General features: G+C 34.2%; 1 protein-coding gene across 1 annotated transcript; it reads left to right on the top strand.

Moving 5' to 3' along the window:
* The first annotated feature begins 20790 nt into the window (after positions 1-20790).
* On the top strand, positions 20791-22794 carry LOC132800808 (UPF0481 protein At3g47200-like). The gene is made up of 2 exons (XM_060815108.1): positions 20791-20865; positions 21781-22794. Exons 1-2 carry the CDS (start codon positions 20791-20793, stop codon positions 22792-22794), a joined length of 1089 nt encoding a protein of 362 aa, XP_060671091.1.
* Positions 22795-24792: the final 1998 nt, after the last annotated feature.

Genomic DNA, 24792 nt, shown 5'->3' with positions numbered 1-24792 from the left:
ATTAAATTCATACAATTATGCACAATAATTTTAATAATAAACATAACAATAATTAAAAGAACTTAAAACCACAATTCCTTTAACTTCCCAAATATTTTTGACACCAAAACATATATTAGAAATTATCATAAATTGGCAATAAAATTTTAAACAAAAATTCTCTTAAATATCAAATACATAAAACATATTTTTCAAATATTTGATTATGAAATATTCCCACAATAAAATTTCGTAATTATTAAATTAAATCCCAAATTTATAAGATTCTTAAAATCAAAGTATTCATTAATGCACAAATATTTTAATTCAGTCAATTTGGCATCAAAATTTCAATTATAAGTTTACAAAAATATTTAACACATGGAATATTAAATCCAAATATTTAATTATTACAAAATATATATAATTTAACCCTCGAAAATAGATTCAAAGGTGGATCACTTACCTTGAGCATGCAATTCATTCAAGATCCTCCATATGATCGATTCCACAATTCGTATGTGCTCCTAAAATATCAATAATACATAGAACCGATTAAATTAATATTTTAATCGGATAAATTACACACGGTTACTAGGAGAATTTAACACAACCGTTAACCAAAATTCACAAATGATACACCGAATCGAAGCTTATGATGTGAGGATCATGAATTGAGTCCTACATCCCAGAGATTGAACTCGTGGTGGCCGGAATCTCACCAGAAAGGTTTTGGGTTTAATATCCTCGGATCTCACAAATCGTTAAGAATTGGTGGAAAAGGACTTAGGATTTGGATTTAAGGAGGTCAAATTAGGGAGAAAAGGTAGGAGTTGTTATCAGAAACTCACCGGAGGTGGGTTCTCTAGCAAGCCACCTTGGCCACCAAAATCCGCCACCGCTGGTGACGCGTCCGACCACCATTGGCCATGAAAATTTGTGGAGAGGTAGATCTGGTCATGGTTAATCCAATGAGACCGGTAGTGAGGCAAACGGAGGTCTAGATTGGGAGATATTGGCTAGAGAAAGAAATCAGTCACTCGCCTAAAGATGCCCCGATTAGGGCTTGTCGTTGGCAATCTGGCTGTGATTTTGGTTGGCCGGCTGATTTTCAGCTGGGCTTGAAGGTGGGGTGGTGCATGTGGTAAGGGGTGGCTGAAAAATGGGTCAACGGACGGTGGCAGGTCCTTCCCCCCTTTTCTCTTTCTTTCTCACTCCTTCTCCTCTCTCCTCCCACCTTTTCCACCAAGTGAAAACAACCCCGTGGGTGCCACTATGCACTCACAAATTGGTTGGATTTTTAACACGTGGCACACACTGTTCACCCAATTAAAAATAATATTAAAATAATATGGTATTTGGAAAACTTTGTAGGTCTATAACTTTTTAACGAATTGTCCAAATTAGGCATGCCACTAGTCTATGAATTCGTATCGACGAGTACTTTCACAACCATGCATGAGTCAAACCTAACTTTTAGAAGAATAAAAAGTCAACTATGGGACCCTTAGACAATTCGAACCACAACTTGTTTTGCTCATAACTTTCAAATCGTAGCTTCGCTTTCGATGTCCTAGTAGTCTACAAACTCGAGTCGATGCATACTTCGCAATTGTGTCTTGGTAAACCTAGAATCCTCGCCAAGTCCAAAAGTCAAAGTTTGACCTTTCTTGGTCAATGACGGTCAAAACCGATCAACTTCGATCAACTTGAGGAATTTCTAGAATACTTTGGGACGGGGTGTTACATGAATAATCATTATAATATTATAAATTATATTAATTAATATATAAATATTGAGCATAAAATATTTTAACCACAATTTCACAAAATAATTATGAAAGTGCAGTAATGATCACACTTTTGAAAAACTAACAATATTATCATAACATATACAATGTACGATACGATGTATCAAAACTATAAACCGTGGGATACACCCACTTCACGATCCTTAATATACGAAGTGGATCATGGAAAATAGTAAACCGTTGGGATGTATCCAACATTACAGTCCATGGCAATAATAAACTGTTAGATGAACCTAACCTCACGACAACATGACAATAATAAACCGTCGGGATAAACCCAACCTCACGGCCCATGGTAATAATAAACCGTCAGGATGAACCCAACCTCACGGTACTAATGGCAAAACTCGTGCACTATAATGTAATAATGATCCGAAACACTGATACTATATGGTATATCAATTAAAAATAAACAATACAGTATCCATAAAACAATCTTATGAAATCATAATTTAACATTCAACCTCAACCGTTGTTTAAATATTTCAAAATTTTCAAATCATCATTTTATGCTAAAACCATAAATACTACAGTGAAATATATATTATCATAAACCAATTTTAAGCACATAAAATTGTAAAATCTTGAACATGTTTAAAATCATATAATTTTCAATCTGCTTTCTTAAATCAATTAATTTCCAAAATGATCTAAAACCTCAATTCAAATACTAAGATATTTAAACACCACAAGTCCATTTATGAACTCATTAGAATTGAAATCACTTAAAATATTGTCAAAAGTCACATAAAATGATACATATATGTGAAAGCAGATATTCATATATGCATAAAACAAATTTTTCAATCAAATGGTATAGACGTAAAATATTTAAACCACATATATATTATATTATATACCCAAAATATTTTAAAATGATAAAACTACTCACAATACTGTAGATGCTCACTCCTGCTCCCCTACAGGATGGCCTCCAGGCTCAATCCGAGTGCCTTAGTCCAAAAGTATCTCTGATGGTTGGAAAACTTGATGGAAATCTCAATCAAAATCCCCTTTGATATATCTCTCAAACGGTGAAGAATCTCATCGGCTACCATGGACTTAGTAGGACCAATCTGGGCTCATCGGCTGGCCGTTCACCGTGAAATTTCACGGCTGAGCTCATCGTTGTGTGGGCTTCCCTCTAGTATGGTGCATGTAAGATGTTGATGGCTGGAATGGGCAAAAACATCGATGACCCGACTGGATGGTAAATGGATTCAAAACAACACAATATGGATCCATAGGTCTAAAGGGGAATTTCTCGGGGTTTGGGGACAAAACGGATATTTTAGAATTTGTTTAAAGTTTGACACTCTTTCCAAGCTTATCTAAAGCATTCCGTCACTAGCAGACAAAAACTTGGGATTAGTTTGGATACTAATATAAAATTGATATTTAAAACTTCTCAGAACCATAAATTTTTTATCTTTAACTCATAATTTGGCGTGCCTTCAGTCTTTGAACTCGTATCGACGAGCTTTATACCATGGTACCTAATCAAACCAAAATCTTGACCATAGAAAAAGTCAACCTAGGACCCACATATAGTCTACTTGGTCAAACCTAGTCAACCTTATATTATAGGAGTATTTTGGTATAGGTTGTTACACACTACCTATTCTAGCTTCTAATTAAAATAATTTATTGAAGTTATCTTTATCACCACTTTAGTTAGAGTGACTACTAAGAGTCTCAAATTGTGAACGTGTACCATCTGATGGAGTTGAAGGACCAGTAGTTCTAGTTGGCTCTCTCATAAGCTTCTGAAATGAATAAACACTACTAGAATTTACTTCTTTGACAATCACTTTTTGAACATATATTCCCTCTTCTTTAGCTTGTTGAGCAATCTTTGGATTAGGATTTCCTTCATAATCATCTAAATGAACATCTTTAGTCCATTGTTACATTTAGTTGCCCTTTTCATCATCATCTTCCATTATAGTTATAAATATTATTGTTGAATCCAACTCTTGATGATTTTCTTCTTCAAGTTAAAAAAATATAATACACAATTTTTGTATTTTTGCTTTATTAATATTCAATAAATAAAACTTATTAATATTAGTCAATTCAATTCATTTTATTTTACTTATATCACTGAATGTTTAAAAGGCAATTAAAGGGTCAAAAAGACTATCAATGAAGCTAATTTGATAAAAACAAATTACTAAATATCAATAATATTTATGAATTTTTTTAAGAAATCAAAATCTTTTTAAAATTTCATGGATATTTTCGACATTTGGGTAAAAAATTCATGGAAATTTTAGAAATTTCAATGGAAATTATAGATTTTTTAACTAAATTGTTAAGGATATGATGTCGATATTTGTACAGAAATTTCCATAGAAATTATAAGAAAATTTTGAAAATTTCGACGAATATTATAAAAATTTTACTCATTTCTATTTGGAACTTAAATTTCGTTTTCACCCCACAAAAAAATGGATATATCAAAGAAATTTCGAGGATATTTTCGATTTTTTAAACCTTATTACCAACTTCTACTCAATGAGTTAACAAAAGGAGGTTTATCATATGCTCTATTACTGGTATGTCAAAGAGCATATATACCAAAAAATAAAAATAAAAATAAAAAAGTTATGCAAACTATAATATGTCTCCATATTATATAAATAAATACTCAGTTTTTCTCTCATATGGGATATTCTATCAGGAATTTGATTGGGAAACACAACTATCCATATTGGCAAAGACATTTTCCTAAATAAGAGAAAAATCTTACATATATTATACATATACATATATAAATGTGTGTGCATTTTCCTTTTCAGTATTCAAATTATAACATGTCTAGGTGCTAAGAATATTGCTTTAGTGAGATGACAGTTTAGACTCTTCATAATTGAATAAATGCCGAACTGAATAGTGGAGCAGTGGAATATCTCTGAATCTTCTAAGAATCAGTGAAAACAAGAAGGAAGAGTAGTGATAGATGTATTATAATTGTAATCGAGTAATGTGACTGAAAAAGCAGAGGATTGTTATATCAACTACAACTCCAACTACAATTATGGAAAGCGGGACAAATTTCAGCCAATGCTCACATTTTGCTTTAGACATCTCCATATTGAGAAAAGATAATAAAAAATATATATCTATGAGTACAAAGAGGACGGCCTTACGATATGGACAAAATATTTTATTCATTACAATATATGGACAAAATAACGTAATAAACTCATGGATAATAATAATTAAAATCCACATACATATATATACATATATTAATTATTCAATTTTTGGGCGGCCTTGCTGCCAGATAAGTCTGAGCCACAGTGAGCAAGATGACGAAAATGGCACCACATAATGAAAGAAGCGTCCACAGGCGTCTGAAATTGGTGTGGAGACATTCTGCCATCCATTTCTTGAAGTTATTATTGCAATGCTTTTGAATTCCAAGCTTAGCTTCAGCATAAGTATGAGGGTTTGGGACCAAATTGCTTGCTATGTCGTTAAATAGATCTGTTACATCTTGATCGGTTCCCAAGCAATCGACGATGCCTCATCTTAGGATCATTACATCATCAGCATTGTCAATAAGTGAGTCCATGAAGCATATATAATAGGTGACACCCTGCTTGTCCTCCAAGTTTGTATAGCTTGATTCGAAAGCCAACATGTTGAGCAGCGGGGATTTGGTGGAGGCATCTATGAGTATTGGAGGAAGTGTGAGCACTCGCCTGATGAACAGTTGAAATTCAAACTTGACCTCGCTAAAACTCCCTGTTTTGTTTGGTCTGAACCAGATTCCTATAGACTTGAGAACCCTGGCTGAATGATAAGAGTTCCAATCACTGATAGCACTTGGGCTGGCTGTTTTTTTAGGGCTGGACTGGATTCCGATACCGTGGGGCACCTGACGACGTCGAGAAGGGAAGGTAGCACTTTGTTTCACAAATCTTGTCCTCGTCATGTCAAGAAGATGAAGAGGATATTGAAATTCAAGTTTTCTTGGTGACCAGAAGAAATAATTACTAGCACCAGACACCCATGGCTTGACTGCACGAGAAAGTCTTCGACACATAGTGGTGAAATTTTTAATCCCCTTCTCCCATTCATATAATTCATATTCTTCATTGCCCATCATCAACGCCTCAAGGACTTTGTAAGGGAGTAGGTTCTCTAACAAGAACAAGTCTTGCTTGACATTAGCTATGTCATTATTTTTCATCTTCATAGTATGATACTCCTCTTCTCCCATCAGCTGCAAGCACATGAGCATGAACTCTAAAACGAAGAAACCATAAAAAACATCATTTTTGTGAATGCCTCGTCATCAATGTCATTCAATCCTTCCATATCATAGAATTCCCTTGCTTCTCTGGCAACCTTTTCGACTCTCTTGTATAAATCAACAAGCCCAGCAGGAGTGTCACAATATTGCCATGCCAGTTTAGTCTTGAGTTTCTCAAATTTTTTGAGGTGACGCTTCCCATGGTGATAAGGACCAATTGAAACCACACGAGGATAAAACCGACCGTCATCTTTTCTAAGATTACGAAGCATCTCTTGAACCTGATGTAGAAAATCCTAGAGGGAATTACCAAGGAGCAGATCTCAGGCTCTCATTCCTGTCCAGATCCAACTCTGGTCCAATTCCAGTATGAGTCACGAAAAAAAATGAGAGAAAACAAGCATTTCAGTCTATTTCAGAAATTAGCCAATCTGTGTTTTTTACAACTACTTTTATATTCCTCTTTGTCACCACGCAGGGTGAAGGTAAAAAAACAAAAGGCATGAAGCCACCTCAGCAATTAAAATAACAAAACAGGCCATATCAGCAAGGGAAGTAAAAGGAAATAAAACGCTGCGTTTAGACAGAAACTAAAATATTGCAGCTGCTGCATCATTCACCCACACTTGAAGAAGGCTCGACCACGAGCGAGGAAGATAAGTCAGCAACATCAGGGGGGTGGTATTCAAAAAGATCAGCAACGTTGAATGTATTGGAAATCTTTAGATGTGAAGGGAGCTCAAGTTGGTAGGCATTGTCTCCAAGTTTTTGTATTATGCGACAAGGACCTATCTTTTTAGCTTGGAGTTTGTTGTAGGCACCGACAGGAAACCTCTCTTTCCGAAGATGAACCATGACAAGATCACCAATTTCAAACGTCTTATGGCGACGATGGAGATCAGCTGTAGCCTTGTAACGAGCATTACTGGCATTCAGATTGTGTTGGACCCGGGTGTGAATATCTTGAATTCTATGGGCCAAAGTGTCAGCAGCTGTGTGAGGAGGGAAAGAAGTGGAGACAAGGTCGACAATATGGTTGGGAGGTTTGGTATAGACGATTGCAAAGGGACTAAATCCTGTGGAACGATTGACCATGCTGTTATAGGCAAATTCAGCTTGGGGCAAGTAGGAGTCCCACTGTTTTGGAGAGTCACCTGCAAGGCTACGCAACATGGAACCAAGAGTTCGATTCACAACCTCGGTTTGACCATCCGTTTGAGGGTGATAAGCACTGCTAAACTGAAGCACCGTATCAAACTTGCGCCACAAGGTTTTCCAAAAATGGCTAATGAACTTTACATCTCTGTCAGAGGTGATGGACTTCGGTATGCCATGAAGTCTCACTATTTCACGGAAAAACAGGTTGGCCACATATGAAGCATCGACAGCTTTCTTGCAAGGAAGAAAATGAGCCATCTTGGAGAACCGATCAACTACAACCAAAATGGAGTCGACTTTGCGTTGTGAAAGTGGCAGACCGAGGACAAAATCAAGTGAAATGTCCTCCCAAATATGATGTGGGACAGGCAGGGGTGTGTAGAGGCCGGTATTTTGTTGCTGGCCTTTAGCAGTTTGACAAACAGCACAATGTTTGACAAATTTAGTGACATCTCGTTTGAGGTGAGGCCAAAAGTAGCATTCTTCAAGTAAGGAAATTGTTTTGTCCCTTCCGGTATGAGCAGCCAAACCACCTCCATGAAGGTCTCTTATAAGCTGAAAACGAAGAGAAGTTCGAGGGATACATAGCTGGAGCCCTTTGAAGAGATAGCCATCATGAATATGAAAATCGCCGGCTGCCTCATGCAAACGACATTTTTGCCAAATGTGTCCTAGGTCGGGATCATCGGGGTATTGGTCTTGGAGAGCGTCGAATCCCACAACCTCGATTTGCAACTTGTTCAAGAGGCACACCTTGCGACTGAGAGCATCTGCCACTCGGTTGTGTTTCCCAGCTTTGTGGTGGAATGAGTATGGAAATTTTTGAAGGAATTGTGACCATCGGATGTGCATCTTGTTGATGTGCTTTTGTGAACTGAAATGTTGCAAAGCTTGGTGGTCACAATGAAGGACAAATTCCCGCTGGATCAGGTAATGTTCCCAATGCTTGAAAGCTCTCACGATAGCATATAATTCTTGTTCGTAGGCTGACCACAATTGACGGGCAGGGCACAACTTTTCACTGAAAAACTCAATAGCACGCTGTTCTTGCATAAGGACAGCTCCAATGCCCGTTGAAGACGCGTCCGTTTCGACTTCGAAGATTTTGTCGAAATCTGGAAGTGCCAATACCGGTGCCTCAGTAAGAAGTTTTTTTAGAGTTTCGAAGCTTTGCTGCTGAGCAGGTCCCCATTGGAATTTTCCTTTCTTGAGGCAGTCTGTTAGTGGACCTGCGATAGAACTGAAGTTGCGCACAAAAAGTCTATAGAAAGTTGCAAGTCCATGGAAGCTGCGAACTTCAGTGACTGTTGAGGGTGTTTTCCAATTACGGATTGCAGCTACCTTTGAGGGGTCGGCCTTGATTCCATGCTTGCCCACAATAAACCCGAGGAAAAGAAGTTTTGGGGTCATGAATACACATTTCTTGAGGTTCAGATACAGATGGTTTTCCTTGAGTATCACAAATACCCGCTGCACATGCTCAATGTGGGCTTCGGTTGAGTGGCTGTACACAAGAATATCATCGAAATATACCACCACACAGATGCCAATGAGAGGTTGTAGAACTTGGTTCATCAAACGCATAAAGGTACTCGGTGCATTGCATAACCCGAAGGGCATGACCTGCCACTCGTAGAGACCCGTAGGAGTCTTGAAGGCGGTCTTCCATTCATCTCCAGGTCTTATTCGAATTTGATGGTAGCCGCTGCGAAGATCCAACTTAGAGAACACTTGAGCCCCACTTAATTTGTCTAACATGTCTTCCAACCGGGGAATGGGAAACCGATATTTGGTAGTTATCTTATTGATAGCACGGCTGTCAATACACATTCTCCATTCACCATTCTTTTTGGGGACTAGAAGAGCTGGTACTGCACAAGGACTTAGGCTTTCTCGGATAAGGTTCTTCTTCAGCAAGTCCTCAACCATTTGCTGTAGGATTTGAACTTCTTTTGGTGGCATTCGGTAGTGAGGGAGATTAGGAAGTTTGGCCCCGGGTAGCAAGTCAATAGCATGTTGGATGTCCCTCATGGGTGGTAGGGAATCCGGAAGTTCACTTGGACAGATTTCAGCGAACTCTTGAAGAAGTTGGAGAATGGGTTGTGGAAATTGAGAATCTTTAGGAGCTTGAAGTGAAGCTACAATACCGAAACAGATCTGTGAGTGTTTAGCTTGAAGCTCAAAATGTTTTCCCGAGGTTGTTAAAAGTATAGGACCCTTTCCCGAGAGTTGTTCTGGTGATACTCCAGATGTGGGCAGCAAAGTAGGGTCATTTTGGGGCTTGGAAGGAAGTAGGACAATTTTCTTCCCATTCCATTGAAACGAATGTGTGTTTTGTCGACCATCATGCGTTACAGAGTTGTCGAACTGCCAAGGTCGGCCTAAAAGAATATGGCATGCATCCATGTCCACAACATCACAAACAACCTCATCGGCATAATGTTTTCCTATACTGAAATGAACTTTACACAGCTCGGTGACCTTGGTTTCGATGCCCTTTTTAATCCAACCCACCTTGTAAGGATTCGGGTGACTCATAGTAGGAAGCTTCAAGGCTTTAACCAAGGACTTGGACACTATGTTCTCGCTGCTCCCGCTGTCTATAATCACCTCACACACCTTCTTGTTGATAGTACATTTGGTTTTGAAAATTGAATGGCGTTGAGGCTCCATGGGGTGTTTAGGAGAGAACAATAGCTTCTGGATGATGCAAATAACTGGTTCACCTTGGTCTTCATCCACCAACTCGGTTTCATCCCCCACGGTGGCAAACTCTTCTCCCGAATCATCTTGAGTCTCCACTATGTTAATCTGTTTTCGCAGTGGACATTCATTAGATTTGTGCCCCTGCTGGCCACATTTGAAACACTTGAGTGGAAAGTTTCGGGCATAAGGATTTGAAGGCCGGTTGGGTTGGTTTTGGGGTTTGCTGGTATTTTTCATGGAATTATCAGCAGGGGTGGTCTTTTGGTAAGGGGCTGCTGGTGATAGGGATTTAATTTTTGGTGGGTACAGTTCACTCATGGGTTTCCATTTAGCTGGTGTTTTAGTTACATGCCTCTCAATTTGCTTTTCAATCTTGAAAGCTAAATTGACAGCTTCACTCAGATTCCACACAGGACTAAGCTCTATTCTTTCTTGAATTGGAGTAAGTAACCCAGCCACATATCTAGCAACTAGTTGGCCTTCATTTTCATTCAAGTTCACCCGAGCACTTAGTCTATAAAATTCTTCAGTATACTCACTAATAGAACGGTTACCTTGGTGGCAATGGTGATACTGCTGGTAAAGGATCTGCTCAAAATCAACGGGGAGAAATCTGGCTCGCAACATTCTGCGTAGCCTTGACCAAGATTGTATCGGACCCTTTCCTTGTTTTCGTCTATTACTCAAAACCTGTTCCCACCATGCCGAGGCTCCCCCACGGAATTTGTAAGCTACCAAACGAACCTGTTTATCCTCTGGTATGGACATATACTCAAAGAAAGACTCAACAGTTTGTACCCAATCAAGAAAATCCTCAATATTCAGAGACCCATCAAAATTTGGAATATCTACTTTAATTCGGTAGTCTGAAGGTTGGTGGTCTCGAGCATACCTGTGAGGACCAGCTTGAGGGGCTCGATTCATAGCCATTGTCTCCATCTCATCTTCCGAGTCCGAGTCGATTGAGAGTGGAATACGTTGCTGAACATCCAGAAATTGTCGGTGTTGAGTTCTGGGAATTCGAGGAGGAGGCGAATCTTGGAGGTGTGGATCTGCTGGGTGTGCCAAAGGAATGGGCGTCTGTGGCATCTGTGTTGCTGCAGATCGATCGCCGGAGTGCTCTGGGAGATGAGAACCAGCAGCTCCAGTTTTCAACGTCAGACCAGAATGTATTGCAGCACAGAGTTGCAGAATCTCATTAGAAAGGGTGTCGAATTTCTGATCTAATTTAGCCACTGCAGATAAGAGCATTTTCGAGTTTGGGTCTTCGCCAGAATTTCGTTGAGAGCTTTCACTGGAACTAGCCATGGAAATTTCAGAGAGAATAACCTGGGACCTGTGGGCTCTGATACCAATTTGATGCAGAAAATCCTAGAGGGAATTACCAAGGAGCAGATCTCAGGCTCTCATTCCTGTCCAAATACAACTCTGGTCCAATTCCAGTATGAGTCATGAAAAAAAATGAGAGAAAACAAGCATTTCAGTCTATTTCAGAAATTAGCCAATCTGTGTTTTTTACAACTACTTTTATATTCCTCTTTGTCACCACGCAGGGTGAGGGTAAAAAAACAAAAGGCATGAAGCCACCTCAGCAATTAAAATAACAAAACAGGCCATATCAGCAAGGGAAGTAAAAGGAAATAAAACGCTGCGTTTAGACAGAAACTAAAATATTGCAGCTGCTGCATCAGAACCTTTGCTATCTCCCGCCCTTCTGGTTGTTGGTTGCTTCTTGGAGTTGATGATTCATCCTTATTGAGCATGAAATGAAACTTAAGAGGGAGATCAGGAGGTGCTTCATTTTTCTTGCTGATAGGTGCCGGTCTTTCATTTTTCTCTGGAGCCTTTGGTATCTTGCGCGGCTTTTCTTTTATTTCTTGGTTTGCTTCTTGGAGTTGATGATTCCTCAACAAGATCCTCATAAGGTACTTCGGTATTTTCCATGTTGATTACTACTTTCCTTTCTGCTTCAGATTGCTCCTCCATTTTGATGCAGTGAGAAGTTCCTCTCCTGGTATGTCTTGATGTGAATTATATATATATATATATATATGGGTAATTAAGAAGAAAAAGCAGAAAGAAAATAACCTTGTTAAGAAAATTTGATAGAGTGTCTGTTATCTCTGAAATGGTTCCTAAGTCTGTCTCAAGCATGATCTGCTCTTCATTTATTTTTCCATATTAAATTAACAAGTAACACACATATTTTGATCTGAATATAGATCTTACCATTAGATTTCCATTATATATACATATATTTAAATATTTGTCTAGCAACAAAATCAACAAAATATTTTTGTTCGTTAATCTGACAGTGTATTTCTGTTTCAAGTTCAATGTCATGAATAAGAACAGATCATCACTCTCTCTGTTGTTGGTGAATCAAATATTGCTTAATTTGTATCAACATGGCAAGGTAACAAGAAACTGAATTAGAAAGCTTTAGTGATTAACACACCTAACAAACTTAACAGACTGACATAATTAATATTAAAGTCATTGGTCATCTATTCAACTAATAACAACTGAATTGAATGCTGATCTGGTAGCTGATTTTTCAGTGTCCATTTGTCTATTGTCTATAAGAGCCTCCTCTGCTATCTACTCTTTAGAAGGCACATGTACATCTCACTTCAAGTTCTTTATCAAGAACCCTGTCTCTTACAAAATGAAACTCGAATTTCTATATATGTTTTATCCTTTGCATGTTGCAGAGGATTTGCAGCCAATTTTGCTGCTTCTATATTATCACTCCAAAATGATAGGATTCGGAAAAGAAAACTGCAGCTCTTGAGCCAAATTTTTTGTGCCAACACGATTCAGTAGTCGCATGTGCCAAAAGCTCTGTGCTACCTTGCCTGACTCAATCACGTGTTATTGGATTTATTTTAATATATATGATATTAATTACAGTAAAACTGGTTGATATTACTCCTCTTCAATTTTTTGCCAGAGATTATTAGTGAGAAAATATATACGAATTCCAACTGGGTCTTTGTTAATAGTGTATATTGAGTATTTTGCTCTTTTTTATTTATAATAACCGGCTCTTATTGTTATTAGGTCTTGTATGAGTTGGTTTAATGTAACTTGTGAGTAGGGTTTACTAGCCTAAGTCAAAGGCTTTGTATTGTATATTGAAGTTTGGTTTTTTCTTAATAACAATGAAGCTTTTTCTCCAATCATTGACTAAGCTACATAACAATTAATAATTTACAAATTCTTTTTCCAAACGGCTTAGTATTGTAGTAGTTTTTCTTAATAAATTTAAGCTTTTTCTTACTCTTTTTCTAAGCTTCTTTTCCCAATCTTTCCCTAAGTCTGGGAAGGTGATTCACGTGAACTTCAGGTAGCTGGGGTGCAGCTTTTGGTAGTAGAGGAGGCTGCATGGGACACGGATTGTGAAGCTGAATATGTGTAGTTTGTCGTGATTGATCAGATAATGGTGAAAGGTCCTGACGTAGAACACCTTTAGATGACAAGTCTGATTCATCTTTATGTTTCGTGAAAAGGTAGAGTTAGAGGAACAAAAGAGATATTATTGGACTTGGTTTCTTTATGGGATTCCGGCCTGTATATTCTGATAAGGGAAGCAGTTTTTGTTGAAAAACAACATCAGGTGCAATATAAATCCTGCCAGTAGATATGGTTTTGGCATTTTATATCTCTTATGATTTGAGCTATATCCAAATGAAAATATATGGTTGAGGAAAATTTATTTTGTCTGTATGGCATATATTAAAAATGGATAATACTCAAACGGTTTATATATTAAAAAAGAATTTCATATGGCGATTTGAAATTTAATATTTTTGTTTGACGGCTGTTAATTAAAATTGTTAGAGTTGAGCAGGCATTCCGTCAATGGAACATAGGTAAATGACTGTGTGAAAGGACTGAATGTTTTTGCTTACCATTAAAAAATGCCAAACTCAATAGAAGAGCGGAGGAATATCTCTGAATCTTAGTTTCATTAATCTAACAAAGCTTACAAGCTTTCTTTTCTTTTATTCTTATTTGTTGGGGATCTATGAGGACTGTTATATAGCTTTCTTATGTAGTGTCCACAAATAATTTATCAAACAAATTTATAAAATCAATGTGTGAAGTTAAGTAATCTAATGATCAATGTATATATATATATATATATATACATATATAATCTATATCTTAGTAATCTAAACATATTACCTTCTACATTTCTTACACCTTTTTTTTTTTTTCCCTTTTCTTTTGCAATAACATTCCTTACACTAAAAATGTAATCAAGGCAAACCATTCAAATTAATTTCACAATTATTTTGCTATATCCTTCTCATCCACAACCCAATCCTTTGGTGATCAGAACGCATGTCAAACAGTTTGGTTATATATAAATTCTGCTCCAGATAAATTTATAATGTCATTATTTTTTCAGATATATATATATATATATATAAGAATTTTAATTGGAAAAACCACATATGAAAACTCATGCTAATTAATCATAAGCTTTAATAATCTTGCATCTGGAACCTCCCCATTTCTACTAAGAAACTGACTAGGACTAGTAGTAATATGTGCAAAGGCTTATTATGACTAATTTTATAGTTGTTAGAGCATTCTAAAAGAACCAAAGTATTCATAAATAAAGAGTATCGTTGCATATTCTTATTAGATTGTAATATATCCCTGTGCATAGTAAAGCACATAGTTCCTTTGCCTTAATTTCAATACTCTGTTTTTATGCCTCTGTTTCTTCAATTTCGTTATATCAGATTGCCTCCCAATACATTTAGCCACTCATAAAAATTATTTCAAATCTAACCTAACCCATACTATTATTATTAGACTACAAGTCCTTAGCCCTGTAATAGTTGAAAAAGGAAAAAGACTAATGCAAGATTTGCAAAATGGTTGCCAATATAGATTTTTTTCAAAAGTCTAATGGAAATTAAGTCTGTAATCTTTAAAAAATAATGATCATTCTAAGCATTTATGAGAAAAAATAACAACAAAATAAATATGGAATTATTTTGAATAGTTGTCTCGATAACTTTTAAAAGTAAAAGATATTCGATAACATTTTGAAAGCAAAAAATATATATGCAAAAAAAAAGTATAGACAGAATAAAAATATAATATAATTTATTCTCGATCAATTTATTACTTAAATATGGAAAATAATTTGATTATTATTTTTTTTTTTTTGGTGCTGGTTAATATTTGAAAGCTGATATCCTTTATGCACACATTTTGTTGATTTGTAACTCCTTCATTTCTTGTGTATTTATGATATTTCCTTCAGTCTAATGGTAAAATCTGTGTTACGATCAAAATAGCCAATCCACCTTCAAAATCAATATTCCATTAAAGAGAAAAACTATTGTAGATGTTAAAATATGCATTGATTTAATATGCTATCAAAGTCCAGGGGTCTTGTGTTGCATCTTGGTGGTCCACTTGAAATTGAACTTTTTTTTTTTTTTTTTAGCTGGAATAAAATGTTATATTAACAAAAAAAACCCGCAGGAAAGAATCTACAAAAGGGAGATAGGCTGATCGCCCCTCTTCTGGATTACAAAATAAGAAAATATAAAAGGAAAACCATTAAGAGTCACAGTTATTAAACAGAAACCATTTGAAATTGTACTTGTGTTGAACAACAATTGTTTAGAGTTGTATGGCACATGTCAGACCCAGTACTTTTTCCAACTCGGTATGTGGTGGCTTATCATTTCTCCCTCTTCCTAGACCGTTCCTATCATAAAGTCAAGGAACAAAACAAATTTCTAAACAAAATCATTAATAATATAAGGAATCACATAACGAAAACCGAGAAAGAAAAAAAAAAAAAATACCCTATGTCATACATCAGTCTTATTATTTAATTATAGTGATGGACCCAACAAAACTTTTCAAAGAACCAATAACATCAAAAGTAAACAAATAAATAAATAAATGAGAGCCATTTGCGGACTTGATTGATTTTTAGTTTTATTTTTTTATTTTTTAACCTAAATATGTAATTTATTTATCTTAAATATTGGTTTGTGATGGTTAGAGTATAATAGAAATCTAAAATAAAAATAAAATAAAGTTAAAGAAAACAAAAAAAAAAATTAAATAAATTGAATATAGCTTCAATTTTTTTTTCCTTCAAATTTGTTGTTATTTTAGACATGTAACAAATTATAATTACAATTAACACACACTTTACATATGCAAGTTATACACAATTAATAGATAAAATAATAATAATAATAATAATAATAATAATAAAAAAGTAGAATATGTTGAAACTAACCATGCTTCGGAAGAATATTATTTTCCACTAATAAATAATACTACAAAATACAAAAACATACTTACAAAGACCCAACTGGAATAAATATATATTTTCTCATTCGTAATCTTTGTTGAAAATGGAGAAGTATAATATCATTCAGTTGCTCTTACTTTTTGCTGGTGATCCTCTGATGTCCATATCCGCTTGATTCATAAACTCTGCTGAATTCTTCTACAATTACTTTCTCTAGATTGCCCGCCTCGCCGAACCTCTTATTTTATCACAACTAAACCTTCAACACATAAATAATTTGCATTTTTATTTTTATTTTTTGTTTTTTAGAGAACATTGCCAAGCATGCTTCTCATCATATTGCATCTTAGGGACATGTATGATCTTCCAAAATTAAATTCCAAATTCGAACTGTGGGTGACATAGATGATACATACTTTGAATACGTACGAATCGAGTACCATCAGTTATAGTACTGACAATGAAATGACATGTACCACACAAGCTCTCTGTGTCTTTGAAATTACCAAAAATAGAGCACATACTGTTTTGCTGTTTTGAAATCTTTGAAGATCAGATTTGTGACTTAGTATATTTCTCTTTATTTATTGTTTCCAACGCTTAACAGCAAGTCCCGTTCAAATTCAATATCCTTATTAAAGGATGAAAACTAATTTTAGTGTGTGACCCAGCGATAAGGGCTTTATAAGTCTTCGTAGACCATCCGTATTACTGCAAAGACTTTAGAGCAATTTCCGAAAAACTCTTTATTTTAACGGTTAAATTTTTAAAAAGTATATTGCAATCCACTTTTTAAACCAAATACACGATGTATATTGAATATTAATGTTGAACAGATTTCCACAAGCTATTATCATATTTTCTAATTGTTAATTTTATTGCTTCTACATATTGGCATTTCTTTTAATTATTAATAATTTTGAGGGAATTCATGTAAAAAAGGAGACAAATAAACATGTCAATAATTATTTATAGAAAAAATAAATATAAAAAACATTATTCAGAATATTATTGGAAGTATTATTGAAGAATCTTTTAAAATTTCACGTTTAAAAATGTTCTTTGTCAAGAGGCCTTTGGGAACGTGCTCTCGTTGGAGAATCTTTTAAAGTTTCATGCTTAAAAATGTTCTTTATCAAGAGGCCTTTGGGAACGTGCTTTTACATACTGGTTTCTACAGTGCTTTGAAAGCTAGGAAAGCTCAAAATAAATCATATGCTTTTGAAAATAATGTTAAAAAATACATAATTTGTAATTTTTCACTCGTAGCCAGCAACTTCATTTGAAAAAAAAAAAAAAAAAAAAGGAAGGTATTTTGGTTGAGTACCTCATGTCAAAAAAATCTTAATAACCCTCCTTACAAATTACCGTACCAGATTACTATAGATTAAGATTTAAAATGTCCGATATTTTTTTATAATTTTTTCAATATTTTTATATTTTTAAAAGGTTGAAATAAAATTTAGATTTTAAATAGAAACGGATAGAATTTTCATAATATCCATTGAAGTTTTTGAAATTTTGCCAAATTTTCTATGAAAATTTCTGTCAAAATATCTACATCAAATCCTTAATAATTTGGTTAAAAAATCCATAATATCCATCCAAATTTCATAAATTTCTATGTAAATTTTCAAAAATTTCCATAGAAATTTTGAAAATGTCTATGAATTTTTTCATAAAAAATTCAAAAATATTATTACTATTTAGTAAATTATTTTATCAAATTAACTTTAGTGATATTTTTTTTAACATTTTAATTATTTTTTAAATATTTAATGATATAAATAAAACAAAGTAAATTGAACTCAATAGCCTTAATAAGTATATATACTTTTTATATATTTTGTATAAGATGAATTCATTAGAATCCTATAATTACAAGTTAATGTTTGATTATATAAGAACAAAAAATAATAACATAAAATAATAATGTGGAAATATAATATTATATAGAATTGATATTGATAGAATTTAAATTAATAACATTAAGAAAATAAAAAAATGATTGAATATATCATACAGATAACTATATTTAAATGATAGAATATATTATACTAAATATTAAAAATAACTATATTTAATACAAGATCTTTATGGTTGACATATCAAAAATTATATAAAAAATTATTAAGAATATACATCTTTTAATAATTAATATTCACATTTCACATCTCAAAATGAAAACGAAAAAGATATTAATAATGTTCAATTATTTAAGATTTATATGAGTATTGAGATGATATTTATGAATTATAATGTAATTGTAAAATAAAAAATTTATCCAATATATATATATATATATATTTTTGCATATTTTTATCAATAATAGTTCTATAAATTAAATTGATTAAGAGAAATATAATATCTATCCATTATTTTTGTAACGTTTATAATCAATTTGATAATTGATTGTTACATAAGCTAATACTAAAATTTTAACAAAAATTTTCATTTTTTATAAAAGAGCTCCATAATTTTTTATAAACTTTTATCGATATTCAATACTATCCAATATTTTCATAGAAATTTTTATCAATAAAAATTCGACAAAAAATTATAGAAATCTACTATAAAAAATAGAAATTTTTGTAAAATAGCCAATCCACCTTCAAAATCAATATCCCATTAAAAAAGAAAAAAAATATAGTAGATGTTGAAATGACCCAGATGGCACAAATGTGATATATTTGATGAAAGATAAAGTAAGAAATTATTTTATGAAATAACAAAACTTCCTTTATTCTTATGAAACAAAACAGAGATGAAGAAAATATTTTGCAAAAAACTTTCTTTTGATATACTCCACGTAAATATACACAGTATTTTCACTCTTACACCCACAAGTTATGATATATATATATATATATATATATATATATATTTACCGATCTGCAACATTGCAGATAAAGAGAAAAAAATAAAATAAAACAATCCTTATCTACTACCTACAAGTCTATCATGATATAAACCCTTGGAGATTGCTTTACAACTGGTTAGTCCTTGTAGAATAAAATCTTTTTCATATTCATCTGACAGCTTGGCCGATTGGTTGCTGAAGTGGCTGTCCATGTGGGTTCAATTTTGTGTGCTGAGGTGGCTGTCCAGTTGGTCCATATATTCTATCAATATTGACATTTCAAAGCTTGGACAATTGTTCTGGTAAGAATGAAGAGATGTAATATCAATCAATTGATCTCAATTTTGCTGCTGAATTCTTCTATAATTACTTTCTCCAATTGTCTGCCTTACCAAAGCTCTATTTTACTCCAATTGCTGAATTCTTCTACAATTACGACTTTCTCTAATTGCCTGCCTCACAAAGCTCCAATTTATCGCAACTATATCATCATCTCATACATAATTTGCATAGCCCTTTTTTTTTTTTTTTTTTTTTTTTTTTTTTTTTTTCTTTGGGAGAACACTGTCAAGCATGCTTCTGAGATGCATTATAGGGACATGTACGATCCCAAAATGAAGTTCCAAATTTGAAAGCTGAGTAACATATACTTTGAATATGAATTAGGTACGAAGTCCATCAAAGCCACGTCGTTTTGGTATTTTGAATATATAGATGTTTTCAAGCCTAGATGCAATATTTGTAAGAGTAGTGTGAATGTAGATAACCGGTATATTTCATTGATACTGTGAAACAATTTATGTCATCTTTGTCAATAATCGTATGATCAGAACCCAAAACCTATCTAATCTAATGCCAAAATGAGCTCTTTTCCACGAACAAACAAGGCAAAAGTTTTTATAGAATCTATTCCAGTGATCTTGCAATGATGCCCAATGTTTGGTGGTTTAATTATTGCGGTGTCAACCATTCTATATGTAATTTATGGAATATATTATTAAAATTACATATATTAGTATTTCTACCAAGTAAAAATCCTTAAATTTTTAATTTGTGAATGCATATCCTTATAATTCAAAACAATGTCCATTTTTAAAAGGATAGGCATGCATCTAAGGCAAAAGCTTTCATATATTCACACTGTCGAAAAGTTATTACACGTATATGAGATCAAAATCAGCCTATCATATTAAAATAAAAAAATATATGAGACATATGTTTAAATACTTTTAAAAATAAGAGAAAATATATGTTTTTTCATTGTGTGTATTTTGTTTTTTGGGTCAACTTTTGTCGTGTGTTTGCAATATTAATTTTCCGATAAAAGTGATATTAATGAAAACTAAGACTTTAATTATACTTTACTTTTTTTTCTCTTTCATAATTCCAACATTCCAAATTCCGAACTCTGAAATAGATATTGCCATGCATCTCTACATATTTTTAATCTTTAAATTTCCAATTTTCTTGGTATATTTGTATTTCTATTTATTGTTTCCACTGTTCTGATCAACAGCAGGTCCCAATCAAATTCAATATAATAGAGATTTTTTTAATTGCTGATAGAGATCCATTACAAGCTGAATAAAGGAGCAGTGCCACATCAGCTACTGCTGAGCTGTATATCAGTTGTACAAATTAAGTTAGCTTCTGTGTGTAAAAAAAGCTAGTAGTGGAGCACGTGATTAAAGCTAGGTAGCTAAGATAAGACATGGCAGCTGCTGACACTGTTGGTTTCTGTTGCCATGAGCTGGTCATAGCTGACATGATCGGGTCATTGCCATTGGTTGCTGTTGACATGAGCTGGTCAACCAAAATCTTTCTCAGATAAGGAGTCTATTAACCATTAGTTATCTACTGATGTATATAAGTGTGTATAAATAGTGAACAGGGAGAGTCACGGGCGTGAAAGGGACGAGAGAAGTATAAGCTATTTAAATAAAAAAAATCAACATTGTTTCAAAGGTCTTCTTCAAACTGTTATTTTCATCAAGCTAGACTAGTCTTCTCTTGTATAAAGACAGATTAATGAATGAATGAAAGAATGAGGTCCGTACTGAGGTATTTAGTGTCAGAGAAAACGAAAACTCTGATCAAATTTTCTTCTATAGGTCATTTTCTTCCTTGTTTCCTTCTAATTGATTACCCATATAATTCACATCAAGCAGAGACACACCAAGAGAGGAACTCCTTTCTGCGTCAAAAATGAAGAAGCAATCTGCAGCAGTAAACGAACCAGCAATCAACATGGAAAATATACATACCGAAAGACGATGGACAGAGGCATCGGAGATGTTTTAGTAATACATTGAAACCCATATAATTCAAAATATATACCGGGAGAGGGACTCCTTTCTGCATCGAAAATGATGACGGAGCAATCTGCAGCGGCAAACGAACTAGCAATCAACATGGAAAATACTGAAGGACCTCGTGATGATGAGGATCTTTTTGCTTACCTATTCAATGAGGATGAATATTGATCAACTCCAAGCAGCAACCAGCAACTAGAAGGGCCCAAGATACCAAAGGTTCCAAGGATGCTTCGGGATCTTAACAAAAATAAAGGTAACTTGATCCTCGTGTGGTTTCCATCGGTCCTTATCACCATGAGGAAGCTCAGCTCCAAGAAGGTGAGAAACTCAAGACTAAACTGGCAAGGCTACATTGTACAACTCCTTCTAAGGTTGCTGCTTTATAGGAGAAAGTCAAAGACGTGGCCAACAAAGCAAGGGAATTCTATGACAAAGAAGGATTGCAAAATATTGATGACAAGGCATTCACAAAAATGATGTTCATTGACGGTTGCTTCGTTCTAGAGTTCATGACCATGTGCTTGCCGCCGATAGGAGATCAAGAGGAGTATCATCCTAAGAAGATGATAACTAATGACATAGGTAATGTCAAGCGCGACTTGTTCTTGTTAGAGAATCAACTCCCTTACATTGTCCTCGAGGCTTTAATGAAGGCCAAAAAACGATATTGGAAGATGATGATTGAAATATTCATCATTATCTATCGAAGACTTCATCCTGCAGTCAAACCAGAAGATAAATCTCCTCTTCATCTTCTAGACATGATGAGGGCAAGATTTGTGATACAAAGTGCTACTGTCCCAGGCGGAAAATCTCAAATATCAGAGACCGATGATCGTAGAAGCAGTTTCGATGACAGGTTCAGCCCCAACAAAACAGCCAGTGATTGGTACTTTTATTATCCAGCCAGGGTGCTCAAGTCTGTAGGAATCCAGTTCAGACCAAACAAAACAGGTAGTTTCAGCGATATTAAGTTTGAATCCAATCTACTTGTCGGGGGAGTGCTCACACTTCCTCCAATACGCATAGATGCCTCCACCAAGTCGCTGCTGCTCAACTTGCTGGCTTTCGAATCGAGTTGCCATACCAACTCGACGGACAACATAGAGCAGGGTCTCGTCACCTCTTATATGTGCTTCATGGACTCACCTATTGACAATGCTGAAGATGCAATGATCCTCAGGATTCAGAACGTCATCAACAATTGCTTGGGAAACGACCAACTGGTTGCAGACCTATTTAATGAAATTGCAAGCAATTTGGTCCCACATCCTCGTACTTATGCTGAAGCTAAGCTTGGAATTCAAAATCATTGCAATAACAAGTTCAAGAAATGGATGGCAGTAGGTCACCAAGTCCATTTCAGAAACCCTTGGACGCTTCTTGCATTATTTTGTTAATTTTTACTCATTGCACTCACTGCCACTAAGACTTATCTTGACGCAATGGAGTTCAAACACCGCTCAAACACCACAAGATATAATTAATATGTATGTATGTGGATTTTGGATTTGGCTTCTCCTCTGCGTAGTCTAATTATTGTTCTTGAGTTTATTATGTTATTTTATGCATATTTATGATGTTTTTTTACTCATATCTTTACTTGTATATTATATATAGACATACAGCTTTGCTATAGTGGCCATGTATATACATGCTTACCTTATGGAATGCGTAGGGTGTTCTTACATGTCAAGTACCATGATGCCGCGCATACAATTTTTGAAAAATTTATTTTTACATCCCACAACATGCTGCGAGATGTAAAAAAATACTGCATGTGTTCCATAAGACAAGCATGTAGGCTTATCATAGTATAACTGTATATATTTATATATAATTATATAATACAATAAAATCTCATCATATGACCTGCGTTTGTTTATAAGGAGATCTTTAAAATTTGTTGGTCCAAGGCTAAAAGAAACTAATTAAACAACTTGAAATAACAAGTGTTGGACTGCAACTAATAATGAGGGGAAAGAAAGAGTGTAAACTGATGGCAAAATTGAGACTGATTGGCTAGTTCTGGTTTAATTATCTATATGTATATGTATATATATATATATATGTACATATATACTTAAACCAATTTTATAGTCTATTGACAATGGTCTGGTGGAATAAATACAGAGATTTGTTATAGTCATTTAATGTTTTAGTTGGGTCTTTGTACTCTTTGTGTTTTTCATTTTTATTTTTATTTTTATTTTTATTTTTATTACTACTACTCTTGTTGATAAGGACCTAGGTCCAGGACTGTTATGTAAGACAATTTTTTTTTTTTCTTTTTTTCTGCTGGTCGAGTTTATCCAACAAATTTATCAAATTAATCTGTATCTTAGAAATAAAACACATGAACACATTTGCATTTCTTACACTAGAAAAGCATAGTGATGAGTCAGATACCAAGTTTCCTCCTGTAACATCCAGATGACTAGGAACAATGCATGATTTGAACATCAATTTGGTTCAACAATAAAAATACTTCTGTTATTTCCTTTTTTTTCTTTTCCCCCTCACACATTTCAGATTTTGTTGAAATCTCCATTATAAGCTGCAATTCATTCCCATGTTGGTCCAAATAGAAAGCAATCAATAACCCCTTCAGAATCGATTGGTTTTATGATTTGCAGCCGTCATTGGTGAAGACCACCTTTAAAAGGCATGATAACTTTACATGCCAATTGATCTTTTCATTTTTTTTTTTTTCTCTAATACAAAACAAAATTAAAAATTTGGTAATAAGAATGTTGCAGTCTAGCTTGAAAATGTGTATACAGTCACAAAACCAAAACAGAGTGGCTTTGTTTAAAGCAGCAATAAAAAGATTGATAATTGACTTTTATTTACCTGTAAAAGTAGAGTTCCAAGTGCATTATCTTAGCAAGCCAATCTTCACGGATGCTTAATTTGCCTTTGGCATCTTTATAATGAGTCAACTATGACTCAACAGTCCTCTTGATCTCTAGTGTGCGAAGCAAGAAAAATAGGATTCCATGGTTTTAGTGTAAAGAAATATTGATCGGATTCCATTGTTTTAGTGTAAAGATCATATGGAATGAATAAATTATGTTACCCTCTGCCCATATTTGGAACAGTCCTATAATGCATATAAGAAAAGCATGCCTGCCAATTATTGTTGTCCCTAATTGTAATTTTCTGTTAGAGTAAAGATAACTTTTTATTTTTTATTTAAACTTTTTTTTTTCTTTTCTTCTAGGATTGTATTGTTCGCCATATACAATCTCCATTGATCACCATTAATTGTATGGTCCACACCGCTTTAACTTTTTTTTTTTTTTTTTTTTCCTCAAGGACAACTGTAACTAATTAAATAACGGTTATTATTAAATCACATTGGTTCATGTATGATGTCAAATACATATATATATATA

This window comes from Ziziphus jujuba, chromosome 2, assembly GCF_031755915.1.
Source record: "Ziziphus jujuba cultivar Dongzao chromosome 2, ASM3175591v1".
In the NCBI taxonomy this organism is placed as follows: domain Eukaryota; kingdom Viridiplantae; phylum Streptophyta; class Magnoliopsida; order Rosales; family Rhamnaceae; genus Ziziphus; species Ziziphus jujuba.
Note: the sequence above shows the minus strand (reverse complement) of the source record. Positions and strands in the feature narration are given on the sequence as shown.